Source organism: Clarias gariepinus, chromosome 5 (assembly GCF_024256425.1).
Source record: "Clarias gariepinus isolate MV-2021 ecotype Netherlands chromosome 5, CGAR_prim_01v2, whole genome shotgun sequence".
NCBI classification, from domain to species: domain Eukaryota; kingdom Metazoa; phylum Chordata; class Actinopteri; order Siluriformes; family Clariidae; genus Clarias; species Clarias gariepinus.
Window position 1 is genome coordinate 23,537,602 of NC_071104.1, and position 18,049 is coordinate 23,555,650.

At 40.0% G+C, this 18,049-nt stretch overlaps 2 protein-coding genes across 3 annotated transcripts; one reads left to right on the forward strand and one right to left on the reverse strand.

Moving 5' to 3' along the window:
- Positions 1-2,889: 2,889 nt before the first annotated feature.
- Positions 2,890-4,911, forward strand: tsn (translin). Of its 2 annotated transcripts, XM_053495740.1 has the most exons (7): positions 2,890-2,980; positions 3,056-3,166; positions 3,444-3,537; positions 3,621-3,717; positions 3,805-3,920; positions 4,152-4,231; positions 4,310-4,911. In XM_053495740.1, exons 2-7 carry the CDS (start codon positions 3,101-3,103, stop codon positions 4,538-4,540), a joined length of 684 nt encoding a protein of 227 aa, XP_053351715.1. In that variant the 5' UTR covers positions 2,890-2,980; positions 3,056-3,100; the 3' UTR covers positions 4,541-4,911. The 2 variants fall into 2 exon arrangements, with proteins under 2 accessions (XP_053351715.1, XP_053351714.1); XM_053495739.1 differs by having other exon boundaries at positions 2,920-3,166.
- An 827-nt stretch (positions 4,912-5,738) lies between these two features.
- On the reverse strand, positions 5,739-16,475 carry si:dkey-91i10.2 (uncharacterized protein LOC555224 homolog). The gene is made up of 6 exons (XM_053496324.1): positions 15,022-16,475; positions 13,139-13,316; positions 11,785-11,986; positions 10,470-11,047; positions 10,089-10,234; positions 5,739-9,171 (listed from the first exon to the last, which is right to left on the reverse strand). The coding sequence occupies exons 1-6, from the start codon at positions 16,473-16,475 to the stop codon at positions 8,373-8,375; spliced, it is 3,357 nt and encodes a 1,118-aa protein (XP_053352299.1). The 3' UTR covers positions 5,739-8,372.
- Positions 16,476-18,049: the final 1,574 nt, after the last annotated feature.

Below are 18,049 nucleotides of genomic sequence, written 5' to 3' on the forward strand. Positions count from 1 at the left end.
CCCACAGGCTAAATGTTTTTACTCCGTGACACGCAGTTCCGTTTAGCCTGGCGTCGGAATTTCTCAATCGGCAGTAGTATTTGCCTATGTAAAGATTACTTTACCTGCAACTCTTAAAACCTATATACAAACTTCAGATGGTTAATGAATGCCTAAAAAATGTTAAAGTTAGAATAAAATAAAACCTAAATTTGGCAAAATCAAGTAATTCAAAACCATCATATTCTGTATTCCAGTACTACGTACGTACGTGTATACACACACAGACACGTCAGCCGTTGTTATCTATGCTCTCTTTTATAACTTCAATTATGCAGCAATGTGTAGAATTATGGTTCCTCTAAAGATGTCAGTAGTCGTTCCGTCGTTGATGCCATCATGTGACCGTAATTGTTTGTGCATATTTTCATATTAAAGTGTGTATACATTGGCTGGCACATACGCTATAAACAAAAAAGTCGCACACTCTAATATTTAAGTTCGGCAACCTTATGCAATGTCACAACATTTATTTTTGCCCAGAGTCGCATTAATTTCTCTCCAACACCTTATATTAGTGATGAGAGGTCAGACTGCTGCATAAAGGCTTCTCTAGCGCATCCCAAAGATTCTCAATAGGGTTCAGGTTGCTCCCTGAACCACTCTTTTATAATTTGAGCTGGTATCTTCATCTTAGAATATGCCTGTGTCATTAGGGAAAGAAAAAAAATCCATTGATAGAAAAACCTGGTCATTCAGTATATTCAGGTAGTCAGCTGATCTAATTTCTTGGGCAAATAACATTGTTAAACCTACACCTGACCAGCAGAAGCAACCCCAGATCACAACACCACAGATTACGCCACACAGGACATTTTGCATACACACTTATGGACATTTGTCTTTTTGCACTCATTCAGGACATTTATGGACACTGCACACCTGCACATTTACATTTCATTTTTTTGCTCGTTGGACATAAGTCACTTTCAATAAGACAATTTCATGTATATTTGCACCCCACCCTGACATTATGCTCCCTGGTAAATTGAAGGTTTGTCTGGTTAGCCTCACTGATAAGTGGATTTCTTAAGCCAAAACAGTTGTTTAATCACAATCCATTGAGTTCACTTTACATTGTGCATGTCGAAATGCTCTTACCTTACATATTAAACATAAATTTAGTTATACATAAGTTCTACTCTTGTTTTTTTACAATTTGATTTTACCAGATATTTAAGTGCTCTTGTTTCTGTAAAAAATTTCTGACTGCATTTCTACTTTGAAGATGATGGTTTAGCACTATCCTTCTAGGTTTCAATATTTCACTGAACATTTCTTAAGCTAATTTTAATAGTTTCTAAAATTCAACTAAAAGTCAACTGCATCAAGTTGTTTTCTTTCCTTGATGCAGACAAGTGAGTTTAACCTTCTAAAACAGATAAAATATCTTTGCTACTACCACAGGATATGTCTTCAGACATGGTTGTTTAAGAAACGAGAAGCTACTCACTGCATCAGTTATGATTAAGCAACTTCTTGCCAGCTGAAGCATATTAATCACTGCAGCAATTATCCAATGGTCTAAACCTTTTGCTTATCAAATCTATTATTCACTAATTACTCATAAAATTGAGTATTTCTATTCTTTTTGTTTTTATTATAATGATTGACCAAGCACAGGCCACAGCCTTAAGAAGATTGTGAAGCGGAGCTGATTCAAGAACTTGGGAGTGCTTCACAAAGAGTGAGGCTGGAGTCAGTGCCTTGAAAGGCATTGCATCCCTAGTATCAGGTCATGTGTATTACCTGGGTTAAGAACAAGAACTGGACCTCTGCTCAGTAATCTAAAGCTCTCTTCTCAGATGAAAATTAATTTAGCATTTTATTTGAAAATAATTAACTCTAACCAAAGTTCCCATAATTTGGAGGGAGAGCAGATAGGCACAGAATGCGCCTAAAGTCCACTGTGAAGTTTCCACAGTCATTGATGATTTTGGTTGCAATGTCATCTGCTGGAGTTGGTCAACTGTATTTTATCCAAAGTCCAAAGTCAACACAGCCATCTACCAAGTTATTTTAGAGCACTTTATACCTTCATGTGCTGACAATCTTTATGAATGATAAGCTGATAATGCTAATAAAATGTCTTTTCAAAGAGGACATAGCACCTGCCCATGGTGCCAAAAATGCCCACTAACTGATTTGCTGACCATGATATTAATGTATATAAATTAATAAATTAAATGGTATATATGAATAGTATATAAATGAATTTACTTAAAGTACTAAACATTTACTCACTCACTCACCATCATTACCGCTTAATCCTGTATTCAGGGGAGCCTGGAGCCGATGCCAGGAGACATAGGGCACGAGGCAGGGTATACCCTGGACAGGGTGCCAATCCATCACAGACATATACACACTCACACACTCATTCACACCCTACGGGCAATTTGAGACACCAATTAACCGAAGCTACTTGTCTTTGGACTGTGGGAGTTAACCGGAGTCCCCAGGGGGAAACCCACCAAGCACGGGAAGAACATGCAAACTCCATGCACACAGAGACGGGAATCGAACCCGGACCCTGGAGGGTTATTACACCTTACAGTCATTCCTAGTCAAGTATCAATTTTAAGCTTCTTTTAGCCCAAGGCAAGACCTAATCAAGCACCAAGCTTTCCTCTCAAATTTCCCATCTGAAAATTGTGATGGTTTAAAATATCTGTAATTAAATGGTTAGTAAAAATAAACTAAACATGAATAAATGAAAAACAACTGCCAGTCAATCATTATTTATTCTTCATAAGTTAAACCTATTGTTAATAATAATTTCAGAAGGCGTTCTAAAATCCGCAGAATCGTCTCACGCAACCCGATAACCTGCATTGTCGTTACGTCATCAAAGCGCGACCATCAGGGGCTAGGCTAATCAAGAAGAGCACGTTGATGACTCAGAGCGGTTCTGCGCTTGGACTACAGGAGAGAAAGCAAGGCAAGAGAGCGGCGTTAATTTAATATAGATTTGTGTCTATATTCTGTCTCACATTATACGTCATACTTGTTTTAGCAAGTTACACCTGAGCTGTTGCCGAAGAACTTCTGCGAGGTAGCCATGTCAGTAACGGAGATGTTCAGCTACATCCAGGGCTTTTTAACCGCCGATCAGGATATTCGTGAGGTAAGGAGGAAGAGTTCTGGCTTAATAACCGATGGATATGGATAATGATTGTCTAAATGTATGAAACCATAGCTGAATAAGGAAGTCACGTTTACATTTAAACTGATTCGTGATCTAAAACCTCAGACGTGGAGCTAATCAGGGTTGATAGGGGTGTCATTAGTTGCAAAACAGCAAAGCCGACACAAACAGTTACCCTGGGTGGGCTTGAAGTGTACCCTGGGTGGGTTGTAGTGTGTTGCTCCTGTTAGACAACGTGCCTCCTTTTAACTTGTAGGACATCAGAAAAGTTGTCCAGATGCTCGAGCAGACCGCCAGGGAGATCCTCACTATCCTTCAAAGTGTTCATCAGCCAAGTGGTTTTAAAGACAGTAAGTGAACAATCATAAGAACTTATTTTAATACTTCACCATACTACCGCAGACGTATATAATATCCTGTGGTTTTCCACCAGTTCCCAGCAAGTGTCTGAAGGCCAGAGAGTTGTTCTGCGCAGTTCAAACTCAAATTGGTGAACTGAAAACCAAGTTCCCTGTGGAGCAGTATTACAGGTCAGTGCAGAAATTTAACAAGTGTTAACCGATGAACTGTACTCATTTTACAAATCGTCCAGCGGAAAATCATTATATTTTGTACAGATTTCATGAGCACTGGAGGTTTGTTCTGCAGCGCCTCACATTTCTAGCTGCTTTCGTGGTCTATTTGGAGAGCGAATCCTTGGTGACGCGAGAGGAGGTGGCGAAAATACTTGAAAGTATGTAAGTTTTTTTTCATGGCTTTTCATTGATTGAATGTAATAATAGAGACTGGTGGCCATTTCAACAGCACATTGTCATTATCACTGGCACGCCCGATCCATCGCCATCATTAAACTTAGTCTTTACACATCTTGCTAAAGATCAGTTGAGCTAGAACTGGCTGTAATGTAAATTTCTTTGCACAAAGGACACCCTGTATAATGTAACAACTACTTGTTTTTGTACAGTTGAGGTGGACAGAGAAAAAGGATTCCATCTGGACCTTGAAGATTATCTAGCTGGAATTCTTATTTTGGCCAGTGAACTGGTAAGATATTAAATGTCAGAAATTTTGAACAGTTTGTGTGTGAGTGTCACAAACTAAAATCTATTATTAACTCCACAGTCAAGGCTGGCAGTCAATAGTGTAACAGCCGGAGACTATGGGCGCCCTCTTCGTATCTCAAATTTTATCAACGAACTTGATTCTGGTTTTCGCCTACTAAATCTGAAAAATGACCCACTACGTAAACGCTATGATGGTCTCAAGTATGACGTGAAGAAGATTGAGGAGGTAGTGTATGACCTGTCAATCCGGGGCCTTGCCAAGGAGCAGGAAGCCGGGGGAGATAAGTAGAAATAAGAGGAACAGAAGAGGCCGTGGGGCAAATACCCTGACTGGTATTCTCCATGAGGGCAAGAGTGGAGACTTAACCTGCCAGAAGGCAGGCGCATGGAGGAAGAGAAGATCAGATGAAAGTGTTGAAGCCCCAGTAGCCTTTGACAGTGGTTTGTAGGCAACTGTCTGCCCTAGTGGAAAGCTGTTCAGACCTACTGTAATAAAAATGGGAGAAATCATGTTTCTCACTGCTGATAAGAGAAGTTTACTCATGTACAGTTCACCTGTATGCTTGACTTGGATGTGCCATTTTGCTGTTTTTTTATTGATCTGTGCTGATCATCACACCCTTGTAAATTAATATTAAATAAATAGATGGACATGGTTGACACGGGGATGGAGTGATTTACAAATTTAAATAATCTTATATATATTAATAGTATAATTAAGATGAAGCGATACCTGTCTACACAAATGAATGTAGGAGAAAAGCGAATGATTTGCTTAAACTACACAAATTTGCTGCTTTTGAGAAAAGATATCTAAATTTCTCTACAGCTCATGCTTCTAGGTCAGTACATACAGTAGTCACAGAAACAGAGGTGCACATTTGCCATTGTTCCCTCCAAGCCCTAAATCTCAGATTTTGATTTAAAGAATTTTTTGTTCAAAAGTTTTCCATTAAAATATTTTCAATGTTTATGTTGTATTATGATTGAACAGAGGATTTTTGGCAAGGCACAGGATATTCTGTAATAAATGTGGCAGTAATTTTTGCAATAAATGTTTGCTTCTGCTCTGCTAGTTTTTTTTTCCTAAGCTTACTTGAACATATCGTCATATGCATGTTCTATATGGACTGCAGACGTTTTTGCAGAAATACTCATAATTAACAGATGCAAGAAGTCAGTTTTTGTGTTTTTGGGAAATTCATTATTGCTTGCCTACTTGTATGTAAAATATACCTTTACATGTAAGCATGTGACTGCCCTGCTTTATAAATGTATGCATAAGTACTGTTTGGCTTCAACACTAATGCAAAGTTGTGAGCAGTGATAGTAATGGATTGATGTCTGATATATTACTACTGAGTTTGTTCTCCCTCTCACGCAGGCACACAAACGTGCACACAAAGTTTTAAACACTTAGTTAATACTGTGTAATAAAACAAACCAATTTACATTTAAACGAGTAGCCAATGAAAAGGTCAAGTCACTTGTTTTTGTTCATTTGTATTTAATATAGTTCACCAGTTTTTACATGTGGATAACTTAGGTTTTGTAAATAAAGAAATTAACAGCATGTCTGGTCTCAGGTAAAAGAGTGACTGTATATGTGCTGAGTTCAAACTCTTCTGATGAGTAAAATACAGTAGAAGCTGCAGTGCTTGTTGTGCTGTTGATTCATTTTTGTAATGAAAATGAAATTCAACCTTCACAGACCTATATTAACACTTCATATCTATCAGTGCCAATGCTAACCCATACATATCCTACACAATGTTGTGTGGACTTGATAAACAATGTTTGTCATTTGATTTGCCTTACAAGTGCATAAAAAGAGACACAATTCTAATTTAATTGCCAAACATTTCTTCACACTTGTGCTTTTCTGCACTGCAATGTGTAATAGTTACCACAATGAAACTGCAGTCTTGGACGGTTTATTTTTAATGTCTAAACTGCTGTGATCAGGCAATATTGCAGTAACAATTGCAATATTCTCTTCCTCTGGTACACATCAGACAAAAAACACCTTTTGTAATCCTGTACACGTTGCCATATTTGCTAAAATAGACATGTCAATCAAGTGCTGTGGGCAGGACTTGGAACGTGCCTGGTTTAGAAAAAGTGACTTTTGACTGAATGACTCACATAGCTGCCTTCCTAGTTGTGTTCACCTTTAATGCAGGTTGGAGGCTGGGGATCTACAGCAATATTTAGCAAATGAAATATATTAACCAGATCATTTTTTTTCCTGTGCAAATTACCAGTAGATAATCTCTTTTACATGCACAGTAGTCAGTAAAAAAGGTTTTAAATACTGTAACTAGTGAACATATACACACTGTCCAATTTAATAAGAACACTTGTATATCTGCTCATTTACAGTTATCAAATCAGCTGATCATTTTGCATAAACTCATGCAGGTACATGTCAGTTAATATTCACATTAAACATCAGACTGGCAAAAGATCTCTGATGGTTGTTGCTGCCAGACGGGCTGGTTTTAGAATTTCAGGAAATGCTGATCTGGGATTTTCACATGCAACAATCTCTGTAGTTTACTTTGTGATAATGAGAAAGTGTTCCTGCAGATCTAAGAACTGCTATTACTTTTTTAATATTGTAGAATCAAAAAAATTGATACAAAAAAATGCACTTGAATTTTTTTTTTTACAATTTAATCTGAATTATGTCTCATTATGCACACATAAGATAAATGTAACTGGTGATACATGGTTAAAATATAAATTATATTTAGCATTGAAACACAATTTGAAAAATGCCATATTAGATAATTTGGTTGAAGGATATTGCTCAAGACAACCATCAGCTTTCTTGTAAAGCTTTGAAAAATTAAAGCTTTTACTAAAAAAAAAAAAAACATCATAGACTAAAGTGCGATAAACATTAAATAAGGCTTTTAAACAGCTTGACAACGATGGTGGGAGACATTTCGAGAACAATACGTTTTGGAGCAGGGGACACTGGCTCTGCTGTGTCAATAGGCAATCAAATGAAAGGCACGCGGTTTTCATTCTTATCAATTAACAGATGATTGACATTACTTGGTTTTGGAAGATCTCTTACTGACACTCCAGTATTTAAAGTTACTGCTACTATCTCATGACCAGATGCAGTTTCATCACTACCTTCAGTGTCACAACAGCAATTAGTGAATCAATCATTGATTTATATAGGACTATTTGTAAATGAAACAAATGTTGTTATAACTTGATCTTACTACATTGTTTCTGTAAGTATTATGGTAAATTAAAACCAGCATTACAGTAGCTACAATATGCTTGTTAATTATTGCTGCTTTCTTCCCCCCGCACAGTGATAATAATGCAGGTATATGCACAATGATTCATGTATCAACATTTTTAAATTAAGGGCAGAGTTTCAAGTTAAACAAAAACATATAATGGTAAAAAATGGATGTTTAGGTTGAACTAATTAAATAGAATTAAGAACATTACGAACTTAATTTATTTTAGTAAAATAGACATAATATCAATATGTAAAAGCTACCCAGGGCCAGAATCATTTTTGAGAGTGGATATTTTAGGATTCAAATGTCATGAGCAGCTCATTATACTGTAGCTTATGATGAAACTACAGTGACACAAATTGTCTTGAACGATTCACTGGTAGTTGGGATGGAACATTTTGACATTTTTCCAGAATAATGAAAAGAGAGGAAGAGAGCTGTGACACATCATAATAAAAAGAAAAAGCACAAGGAATCTGGCTCAGTCTTCACACATTACACTAGTTGTCACTTTTTGTGCGTCTTTGTTAAAAAGGATTTCTAATGATCATTTTCTTTCGTAATATATATTTTTTTAAACAAATATTCCCACTCATGCTGTTACAAATAATTACTGAAAACATTTGCGTCAATAGCAAATTACGCAATCTGTAGCCTGTGTTGTTCCAAACCACGTTCTGATTTTGGTCCACCAAAACTTAATTTTATTTATTTATTTTTTTGAATGTCAGCGTTAGCCTATAGATAGTGCACTTTTCTGGCCAAATCATCACGTTTGTTTCCCATAATGTAATACTGTCATTTAAATATTTTTAAGTGATTTTCCCCAGATTTAATTTGCGTAAATAAGTCTTAAATGCGGCTCTGCGATGTGTTGATCATAATATTAGGGAGTGCGTTGCGTCTTTTTCTCCAGAACCCCAGATCACACGCGTACCTCTTAATCAGACGAAACCACTGCTGTGTGCGTGATTTGTCAGAGGCGCGTAAAACAAATGCTTCGCGTCGGATGTCCAGCACCTCGAACGTGTCATCGCAGTCCGGGTCGGTTGAAATCACACAGTTCGCCAGATGAATGGGCTCACGTAATACAGCGAACTTGCCACTACTTTTGTCTTTAATCAGTACAAGCACGCCATCCTGCACAGTCTCTAGGGTCTCTGTTTGGTCTGAACGTACCCCTCCATCTGCCGTGCGCACCATCAGCAGGCTTTGAACATTCTGAAACTTGAGAGACTTGCTGCCTTTTTTCACCCACTGGCCATCAGCAGGCTGTGAGATCTGTAGCGGACCCTCCATGATGAAGCGCGTACTTTCACGAGCCCAGCCTACAAGCTTCATGGATGTCTCTCTCATCTCAATGTTAATGACTTCACGGTTCTTGCGGCTCTCGCGCCGGAAGGAACGCAGGGACCACGTGGCTGTGCCCTCCTGTTTGCTCTTCATGTTGATGTGTTCCAGGTGAGACTCCACGCGACTTTTGGCCTCCTTCAGACGCTCGTAATCAGGGTGGTATTCGTTAGTGGCCTTGATGATGCGGCTCAACAGCAAGGGATACTTGGTCACACGCTGCAGTGGAGCCATGAGGAAGGAACGCAGATTCATGCGCCGCAAGGCCGTATTGTCATTCTGGGATACGTCGAGGAAAATCCTGGTGGACGGCCAGAAAAACAGTCATATATGATTTAGCATTACTGAGACGGTCTGGCAATGTAAACATTATTTGAAAGTATGATTGCTTTTAAATCTTGCAAGAAAGCAGTTCATTATCAGAGTAATAGTTGTGGCAATACCTTAAGGCCTTGAAGACCTTCAGTCTTGTCACTTTATTATATTACTTACAAACATTCTTATTCCTACAAACGCTTTTCCAATGCAACACCTTTAGAACCCTTTAGGCCACATTTAGGGCAGCGTGAGCTGAAATTCCACCAATTTTTTCTCTGATGCTGCTGATGTGGTTATTGAACAATAGAGGCTTTCACTTAAACATTATCTGTTGTGCTCTAAACCTGACCTGCAATGGATTGGCACACTGTGTGGGGTGACCCTGCAGAGTGCCGTAAGTCTGCTGGGATATCCGCAAGCCTGTACACAAGATAAGCTGTATAGAAAATGGATGATGGATGATGAATTAAATTGCAGGCTCCTGCTTTGATGAAGAATTGATTGAAGAGTGATTAACTAAATAGCCAATAAGGCACATTCTAAATTGTTTGTTTGCTTGGGTCGTGTTTTGGGTGTCCTTTGAATATGTTTTTTGTTTGTATAGTTTTTGGACTTTAATCTCTAATGCACACTAAATGAAATGTCTGAATCCTGAAAACCTATCTTACAAACTATTAAGTTACATATCTGTGTAGTATATATACTAGTATATTAGTATACTAGTACAACTTTTGCATGAAATAACTTAAATTGGAATAACTTAATTAAAATTAACTCAAATATTCACATAAGTGAATAAAAGGGATTTCATTACAGTAAAATCAATATCTGCAAATTTGCAGCAAACATTCAAGTACTGTACTTTATACAAAACAGTCTAACACTAAAGGATTGTATTACCTAAGTAACTCTTTTTCCTTTTCCAGTGTGTTAAGCATGTTGACAGATGTTGATTGCTGCAAGCAGTAGGTTTGAAAGGCTGGTAGCATGTTGACAAACTCCAAGAAGATTTCTCCAATGCATACAGTGAGCAGATCTTCATCACCCTGCATATTTAAAACATAGAACACTCAATTTATCATATGGCTCCATGTCACACCTGACCTGTATAATAGTAATTATGCAGTGATGTGTGACGGATACAATCTGTATGGAAAAACTATTCCAACCCTAAAATGCTATTATTTAAAGTACATCATACTTAAACAAAACTTATAGTAAGCAGTTTTAAAATGGAGGTTTGTGCTGGATAATCTATTCACCGTGAAAAATAGTTCCTACCTGATCGAGTGCTTGGTCAATGTTGTCCTGCAGATGCTCAGTGAATCTGTCATTCACATCGATCAGCTCCTGAACGTTGCTGAAGACCACAGTCAACTGTTCAGCTGTGAGCAGTCCTGCACTCTGCATGGGGAAGAAGAACTCTTCCTTGATGATTCGCAAATCCTCGCCATAGCTCGTCTCTGTGTTTAGGAACTCCAGAATAGCCTCCTTGCGCTCGGTCCGTAACTTTGAGCATCGCTCACACATTCCCTCTTCGCGAGTGGTGTCTCGATGACCGCAGTCTGGGCATGGCCGCTGGGCCTCCCATGTTTTAAATGATTCTGAGGGTCTCTTCCAGGCTGGTGCCAGTCCAGACCCGATACCACTATCTACTCGCTCCACTTCAGAACCGACACTGCAGCCAGTCCTGCGTGGCTCCTCCTCATCCTCACGCTCATCGCTCAGCCCCACCACGCCACTGTCTGCACTCACACTGCTCACTGTGCTCCAGCGGTGCTGACACACACGATTCACTCCCAGACGTCCATTCCGACCTTCTCCTCTAGGCTCAGAGTGGCCCCTAACTGTGCGCATACCTGGTACAGAAAACAGAGTATGCTATGCTTTGTTTGACCATATGGTTTATGGAGTCTGTGCTCCAGTTTTAACATCTATAAGATACAAGAAACCTTTAATCAGAAGGGAAAAGTGACCCCAGAATAAATGTGGTTTATGGAATAAAAGATGGCTTAAATGACGAAAATAACATATTGTGGGAAAGGCTCAGTAATAGTTTAAAACTAATTATTTGTGTGGAACAGTTTCATAAAAACAAAAAGTAGATTAATGCAGGTGAGCAACAACTGCATTTATGATGGCACCTCATTAAAGAAAATATGGATGTATCTATGCATATTAAAAGAAAACAAATACCTACTTATATTTTACAATCGATTCTAATATGCAATACTGTATATGAGTAATTGTGGTCCACTTAAACACTTCCTCACTCATTGTCTATACCACTTTATCCTGGAGCCTATCAAAAGAGACTTAGGGCACAAGGCGGGGTACACCCTGCCGATCCATCGCAGGGCACACACATACACATTCCCACATGTCTTCGGATAGTGGGAGAAAACCGGAGTCTTCAAGGGAAACCCTTCAAGCACAGAAAGAACATGCAAACTCCACGTACACAGATTCAAGTTGAGAATCGAATCCACGACCTAACCACTAATCATTAATTCACTGAGCCATCTCCAACACTTTGGGACTACTTTAATAAAGAGCTACAGTGAGTTACTGGAATAGGAACTACTATGGGTCTTACCATTATCTCTGTCCCTGCGCTGACTGTGGAGACGTGCAGCTGCAGCAATCTTCATCTCCAGCTGCTTACGTTTTGCAGCATCGGTAGGCATTGGGTCACTGTAGTGAGGGCGCAGGCGACACTCCCGCTGCGCCCTCACCGATCCAGCCGGCTCATAGGTTGCGTCTGAGCTGGAGCGCCTGCATCCCGACCCAAAGAGCTTCTAAGTGGATAAAGAATCGTCAGTCAGTTAGCTATTCATCACACTGTGCAGTAAATTCATTAACATTGAGTGGTTTATGGATGGGCATGGTGGTGTAGTGGTTAGCACTGTCGCCTTGCACATCCAAGGTCTGGGTTCGATTCCCGTCTCTGTGTGCATGTGAACCCTTTCGGGTTCGCAAGGAAGTATGTGTGACCATCCCATCATAATGACTCCAACTCATACTTGCCCACCCGATTGTCTTATCATAGAGCCTTTCCGGTAAGAAACCACATGACAATATATTTGGGGTCTCTAACCAACCATTCCTGAAAAAGCAAACTGGATGAGTTTCGCAAAGTTTCAAACCAACAAGAAGTCCAGTTGACATGGCTTAACTTCCAGACAACTACTCAGTACATGGTAATTCACTAATGCTGACCTCTAGAAGACCTGGCTCAACATTTGACACAGTACACTGAAAATACCTCTAGGAGACCAGTTACTGAATAAGCTAAACTGACAGAGATACGTTCCACCTGCTATCAGTGGCTGAGTAACAAGACACTTAGGTGCAGGTATCACCCAGAATAAACAACGCTGTCGCTGCTATTGTAATTAATAACAAAACAGCAATCCACATGAGACTCGGTGCGGGTAACAGAGCTGAGTTATGCATGATGCCAGGTGAACACAGCGGATCTCAATTCCACCAGCCTAATACAAAATACATGAGCTATATAACCAAAGAAGCTGATCAATATTACCCTGAACCTTCTAGCCAACAGTCACCAGAGACCCAATGCATGTGGCGCAATGAAGAACCAGCTGGCATTTTAAGCAGAAAGAGCAACCACAGACGCACATCCACACAGACAGGGTTATGAATCCACACAATCGCAGACTTGCATGCAAATTGAAGGAAACCAGTTACCAGCGTGAAACCTGAGAGTCATTCTGAGCTGCACGTTCGTGTGCACCGCTACATGTCTGCAGATATCTGTGTTGTGCAGCTGCATGTGTAGCCTCATCTAGTCCCAATGCATGTGTGACCCAGCACTCTGCAGTCCGCGGTTATAGACGGTGAAACAGAGATTCATGATGGAGAAAAATTACGAACTGTGTGTGTATATGTGTGTGCGTGTGTGCATGCAGGAAGGGGAATTGCCTTACGCATTCTCTTGCCTCTTCTCGTCCAGTAGCTTCACTGCAAGCCTCCTGTCTGCAGGCCGGCGTTGTCATGGCAACGCAGGCAGATTGACACCCAGGCTGGGGAGTGGTGATGTCAGTACCGTCGTGCTGGTCATGTGACAGCCTGACGGGGGCTTTGCCGTTGATCTCTGCACTGCAGCTGAGGGAGGAAGACAAGGAGTGGAAAGCAGGGAGGGGAGGTGATGAAGGATGAGAGAGGGAGGGAGAGGAATCTATTAAACTGAATTTATGATTCCTGCCTCCTCCTCTCTTTCTCCTCTATGAGGCATGTGGCTAAGCATCCCCCATTTTCTCCAGGGATAGAGGGCACTGTGCTTCAGAGTGGCTGAAGCGTAATTAGATGCTTCAGTTCGCATTACTGTAGCACCTGAACACCTGAACAAAATATGCAACCCTTTGACTGATTTCTCAGATTTCTTTTGTGTATCTCGCTGTGATTGCTATGCTGTGTGCGTATATGATATAAACGTGTCCATTTTATCAGTAGCTTTTTCTTTAGCATTTTTATTTACTATCAGCCCTCCCTTACAATTAACACTTGCTATTTAGTCGCATTGATTTGTGTGGTTAGAGATATGACCCTTGATAAATTGACTTCCTTTCCTTCTTCTCTGCCACATCAGAATCTGCATTGCTAATGCAGAATACGTCACGAAGGCGTGTGCACATAGATATGATACTGCTGACAACTCAACCATAAGCAGGACTGAATCATAATTCAAAGTGCACACGCATATGCACACATCATATCTACCAAATCAAAGTATGAATATAAACAAAGAAAAATGTCATGTAGAAAACTATATGCTTTGACTACATAAGGAATATTTACATATGTGTGGTTTACATGTAATCCTAGTTTTAAATGCTTAATGCTACAGCAACAAATCAAACAAGAACGATGAATTGAAATGATTATTATTGTTTAGCAAAGGTAGCTACTCACTCACTCATCTTCTATACCGCTTTATCCTGTATTTAGGGTCGCAGGGACCTGGAGCCTATCCCAAGAGGCGTAGGGCACGAGGCCAATACATCGCAGGGCACACACACATACACTCACACACTATGGGCAATTTGGGAACATTAATCAATCTAACCTGCAGATCTTAGGACTGTGGGAGGAAACCCACCAAGCACAGGGAGAACATGCAAACAGAGACAGAAATCAAGCCTGGCCAGGAATCGAACCCAGACCCTGGAGGTGCAAGGCGATAGTGCTAACCACTAGCTAGCTATTTATTTAATAAACTAGTTGTATTCGGTATCAAAAAATAGCTACAGCTAATCTTGGGCTAATATATAAATATTAGTATTAATATACATTTTAGCTAATAACATAATTTACATATATAACATACATGCTAAACACAAAACTCACTTTAATCTTCATCACAAAGCTGAAAAAGCTATCTAAAATAGTTCTTGATAAATTTCCAGTTTTGCATCAGTTTGCAATTTTTCCTCTTTCTTGAGAGGCTTCATGCTGTACTATGGATATATTTAGAATTTCACCTAGAGTACAGGAGAGAGGATTATGATTTCTACTCATATAAATGCAGCTCCAAATCTGTGGTGCAATATTCAGTCCACATGAAACCTTTCTGTAAAACATAATCAAAACGAATATATAATTATTTTGACTCAACTAAATTAGATCAATCTTAAGGACAGGAAGTGTGAGGAATATTTTTCTTTTTATGCATGACACTGAAACACCACAATTAATTTCATACATTTTTAAACATAAAATCCCTTTCCTTCCTCCCAAACCTTCATTCCTATGACCAGTGAAAGAATATTTCAGATCTGTGGGAAACACTGAATGAATTTCACCCTCTTACCTCTTCTTTAAGAGGTCCAGGGCTGTTCCAAGGAGGTCAGCCTTCATCTTATAGATCTTAGCTCCATAACTAGAGAGATCTTTCCCATCCAAGAGTAGGGAAGGACAGCAGGTTGATGCCCCTTCAGCAGTCTCCCTGTTGGGGGGGAAAGGGACCACAGATGAATCAGCTGGATTCATACTTCCAAAGTCTCCTCCTTTTTCAGCATGTTCTTTTCCTGCAGTGTTACTCTGGGGTTGCAGAGGAGAGCGAGGTGCAGGTCCTGTGCAGATTGGCCCATCCGGAGCTTCTTCAGGGGACCTGCCCTTAATCAACTCTTCATCAGTAGTGCTACAGTTTTGCCAGACTTCTGTAAATGCTTTAGCCTCAGCATGTAATCTGTCTTGAACATTCTCTCCACAGTTTCCCTCTGTGCATTGGCCTTTCTTTCTGGCTACTCCACTAGATGAAGCTGTTGAAGAACATAGGCCTTCAGCACTCTCTTTCTGCCTCATCCTTTTGAACTCTTCAAATGTTGGGATATGCAAGCGACTCATCGGAGGTCTTTTTCTCTCAAGAGCAGACTGGGTATTGTTGCTAATATGCTCAGAGGTGTGTGACTTGCTAAAATTTGCTTCCTGGCTAGAAATGAGTGCCAGGTTAGGAGTGCTTCTCTGTCTGTGAAGCTGTAGCCGCCGCAGTACCTCCTGCTTGATTTCTTCCGGGCTTGTTATATGATGAGCATACAACTCTTTCTTGCCATTTACCTGTCCTGGAGAAGAGAGATGACCAAAATGTGATGCGATTTCATGATCGCTGAAAGAATTTGTTGAAAGAAGAGTGTTACTTGGCGAAGGCTGAGGGCGAAGGGGTTTGTTAGGTTCAGCCACACGAGTGCTCTGAAGGCGAAGTTTGTCTCTTAAGCCTTTCCGGGCATTTCCATTGATAGTCCAGTCCTCCACAGCAGGAAAAATCCACTGGGGAAAGAGTGGCAAGTCCTTCCTTAATAGTCCCTGATGAGGACAGAAAGCCATCTTCTCAGGGGAGTGCATCATTGTGTAGACCTGTGATCCCTGAGAAGTTCCATCATACCACTGACTGCTAGCGGTACAGTGAAGAACAAATTCACTCTCCATGCTTCTGTAGGTGTACATACCAGGGTCTGCATTCCAATGCAGATTTTCCAGGCTTCGGTATAGTCGATTACTCCCCGAGTTGATGCAGCTCTGTGGCAGTTGCCCAGCCTGGTAGCTGGACTGAGAGTCTGATTGTTTATATGGATGTACATTGCTGGTGGAACAGTACTTAAGTCCCATGTTGCTAAGGAGGTTGTTGTTGGGTCCTGCTGGATAATGGTTCACTGGAGCATCTAAATTGATGTACGAGGAGTTTTTGTGTTGAGGGAAACCAGATAGTGGGGGGCCAAGGACAGAGAGAGGATCTGGCAATTCACTGAAGCAAGGCTCCAGGTCCATGCTGCAGCCAGCAGGGGAGGCTGCTGGGGAATACTCACATGGAAAAGGTTCTACGTCTGGCATGACCACAGCAAGAGATCCCATCCATTACAGAGAGGTTCTGGAACCACAGCCCTTTAAAGATCAAAACACAAAAACAGCATTTTGGTACACTGACAACACAATGAGGACATTGTTCTCACATTCCGACATTTATAGCTCATTTAAAGATCAATTACCCACAACTGTTTAACCCCCAGTAGTGCCTTAATGACATCCACAAAGAAAACTTCAAGAGCCAATAAAATATTTTTATATAAACAGTATTAGCTTGAAATATCAACATAACAGTCATTTTTAATCAATATAAACAATTCAATTTAATCAATTAAAATTCTATTTCTATAGCACATTTAACAATGGCCATTGTTGCAAAGCAACTTTAAAAAATAAAAAAATATGGAAATAAGTAAAAAAAAAAAAGTGTGAAGAAATATGTGTAAATAATATTTGTTTGTCTCTGATGAGCAAACCAGAGACAGTGGAAAGGAAAAACTCCCTGAGGTGACAAGAGGAAACCTTGAGACTCAACAGGGTCTGGTAATATCAGTAGGCAGGGATTGATCAGCAGTCATATTGTGTGTTGGGAGCATAAGTTCAGTACAACAGGAAAATAGTTTCGATTAATTTGAAGTCCAGTTTGTTGTTTGTGGGTCAGTTACAAAACTATTTGTGGTAATTTCAGTGTTAAACCAATGATAAGTTATTATTTTTTTTTATCTTTTCATTCCAGAACATGGGTCTGGTTTTTTAAAGATGCGTGATGTGTGCAAGATTCCATCGTGAGGTTTAAACAACAGCAAACAGTTAGCACATGCACTCTTAAATTAATTAGTGCTAAAGCTTTAATTAAAAAAAGAAGGCTCGTATTCCAAAACACTCGTAAACCCAAATTATTTCCGGAAAGTTTTTCCGTTTATGCGTGCAGGCGCTGTGTGTATATATATGTGTGTATATATGTGTGTGTTTGTGTGTGTGTGTGTGTGTGTGTGAAGCCCCTCCAGTCCTGAGAGAGAGTTTGTGAACCAGCACGGTGTCAACTTACGCGCACGCACACACATAAGAGAGGCTGAGGAAGAAAATGGATATTTAACCTTCTAATAAACCTTTATTACACAGTAAATATTTCTTATTTAAATTTCACATAAACACACATTAACAGAAAGACAGAAACAGAAAATTTGCAAGGAACATCGCTAATGACGCTCGTGTGAGCGCATACTAACGGAATCACTGCTGTAACGAAAAACAAACAAATGAACCGGCACTTTACCTTTGAAGAGAATCATGACAGAGCAGTGTTTATGTGCAGAGCAGAGTGTGTGTGTTTGTGTGTGTGTGAAGCAGAGAGGGGGTGCCTCTTACACACACACTTAAGGCGAGAAAGAGAGAAATAGAGTGAGACCCGGCACGGTGTCAAATTACGCGTGCGCACACACATAAGCTCACACAGGCTGAAACAGAGAGGCTAAGGGAGAAAATGGATTTTAAACCTCTAATGAAATTTATTACAAATCTTTGCTCGTCTTGCGGAA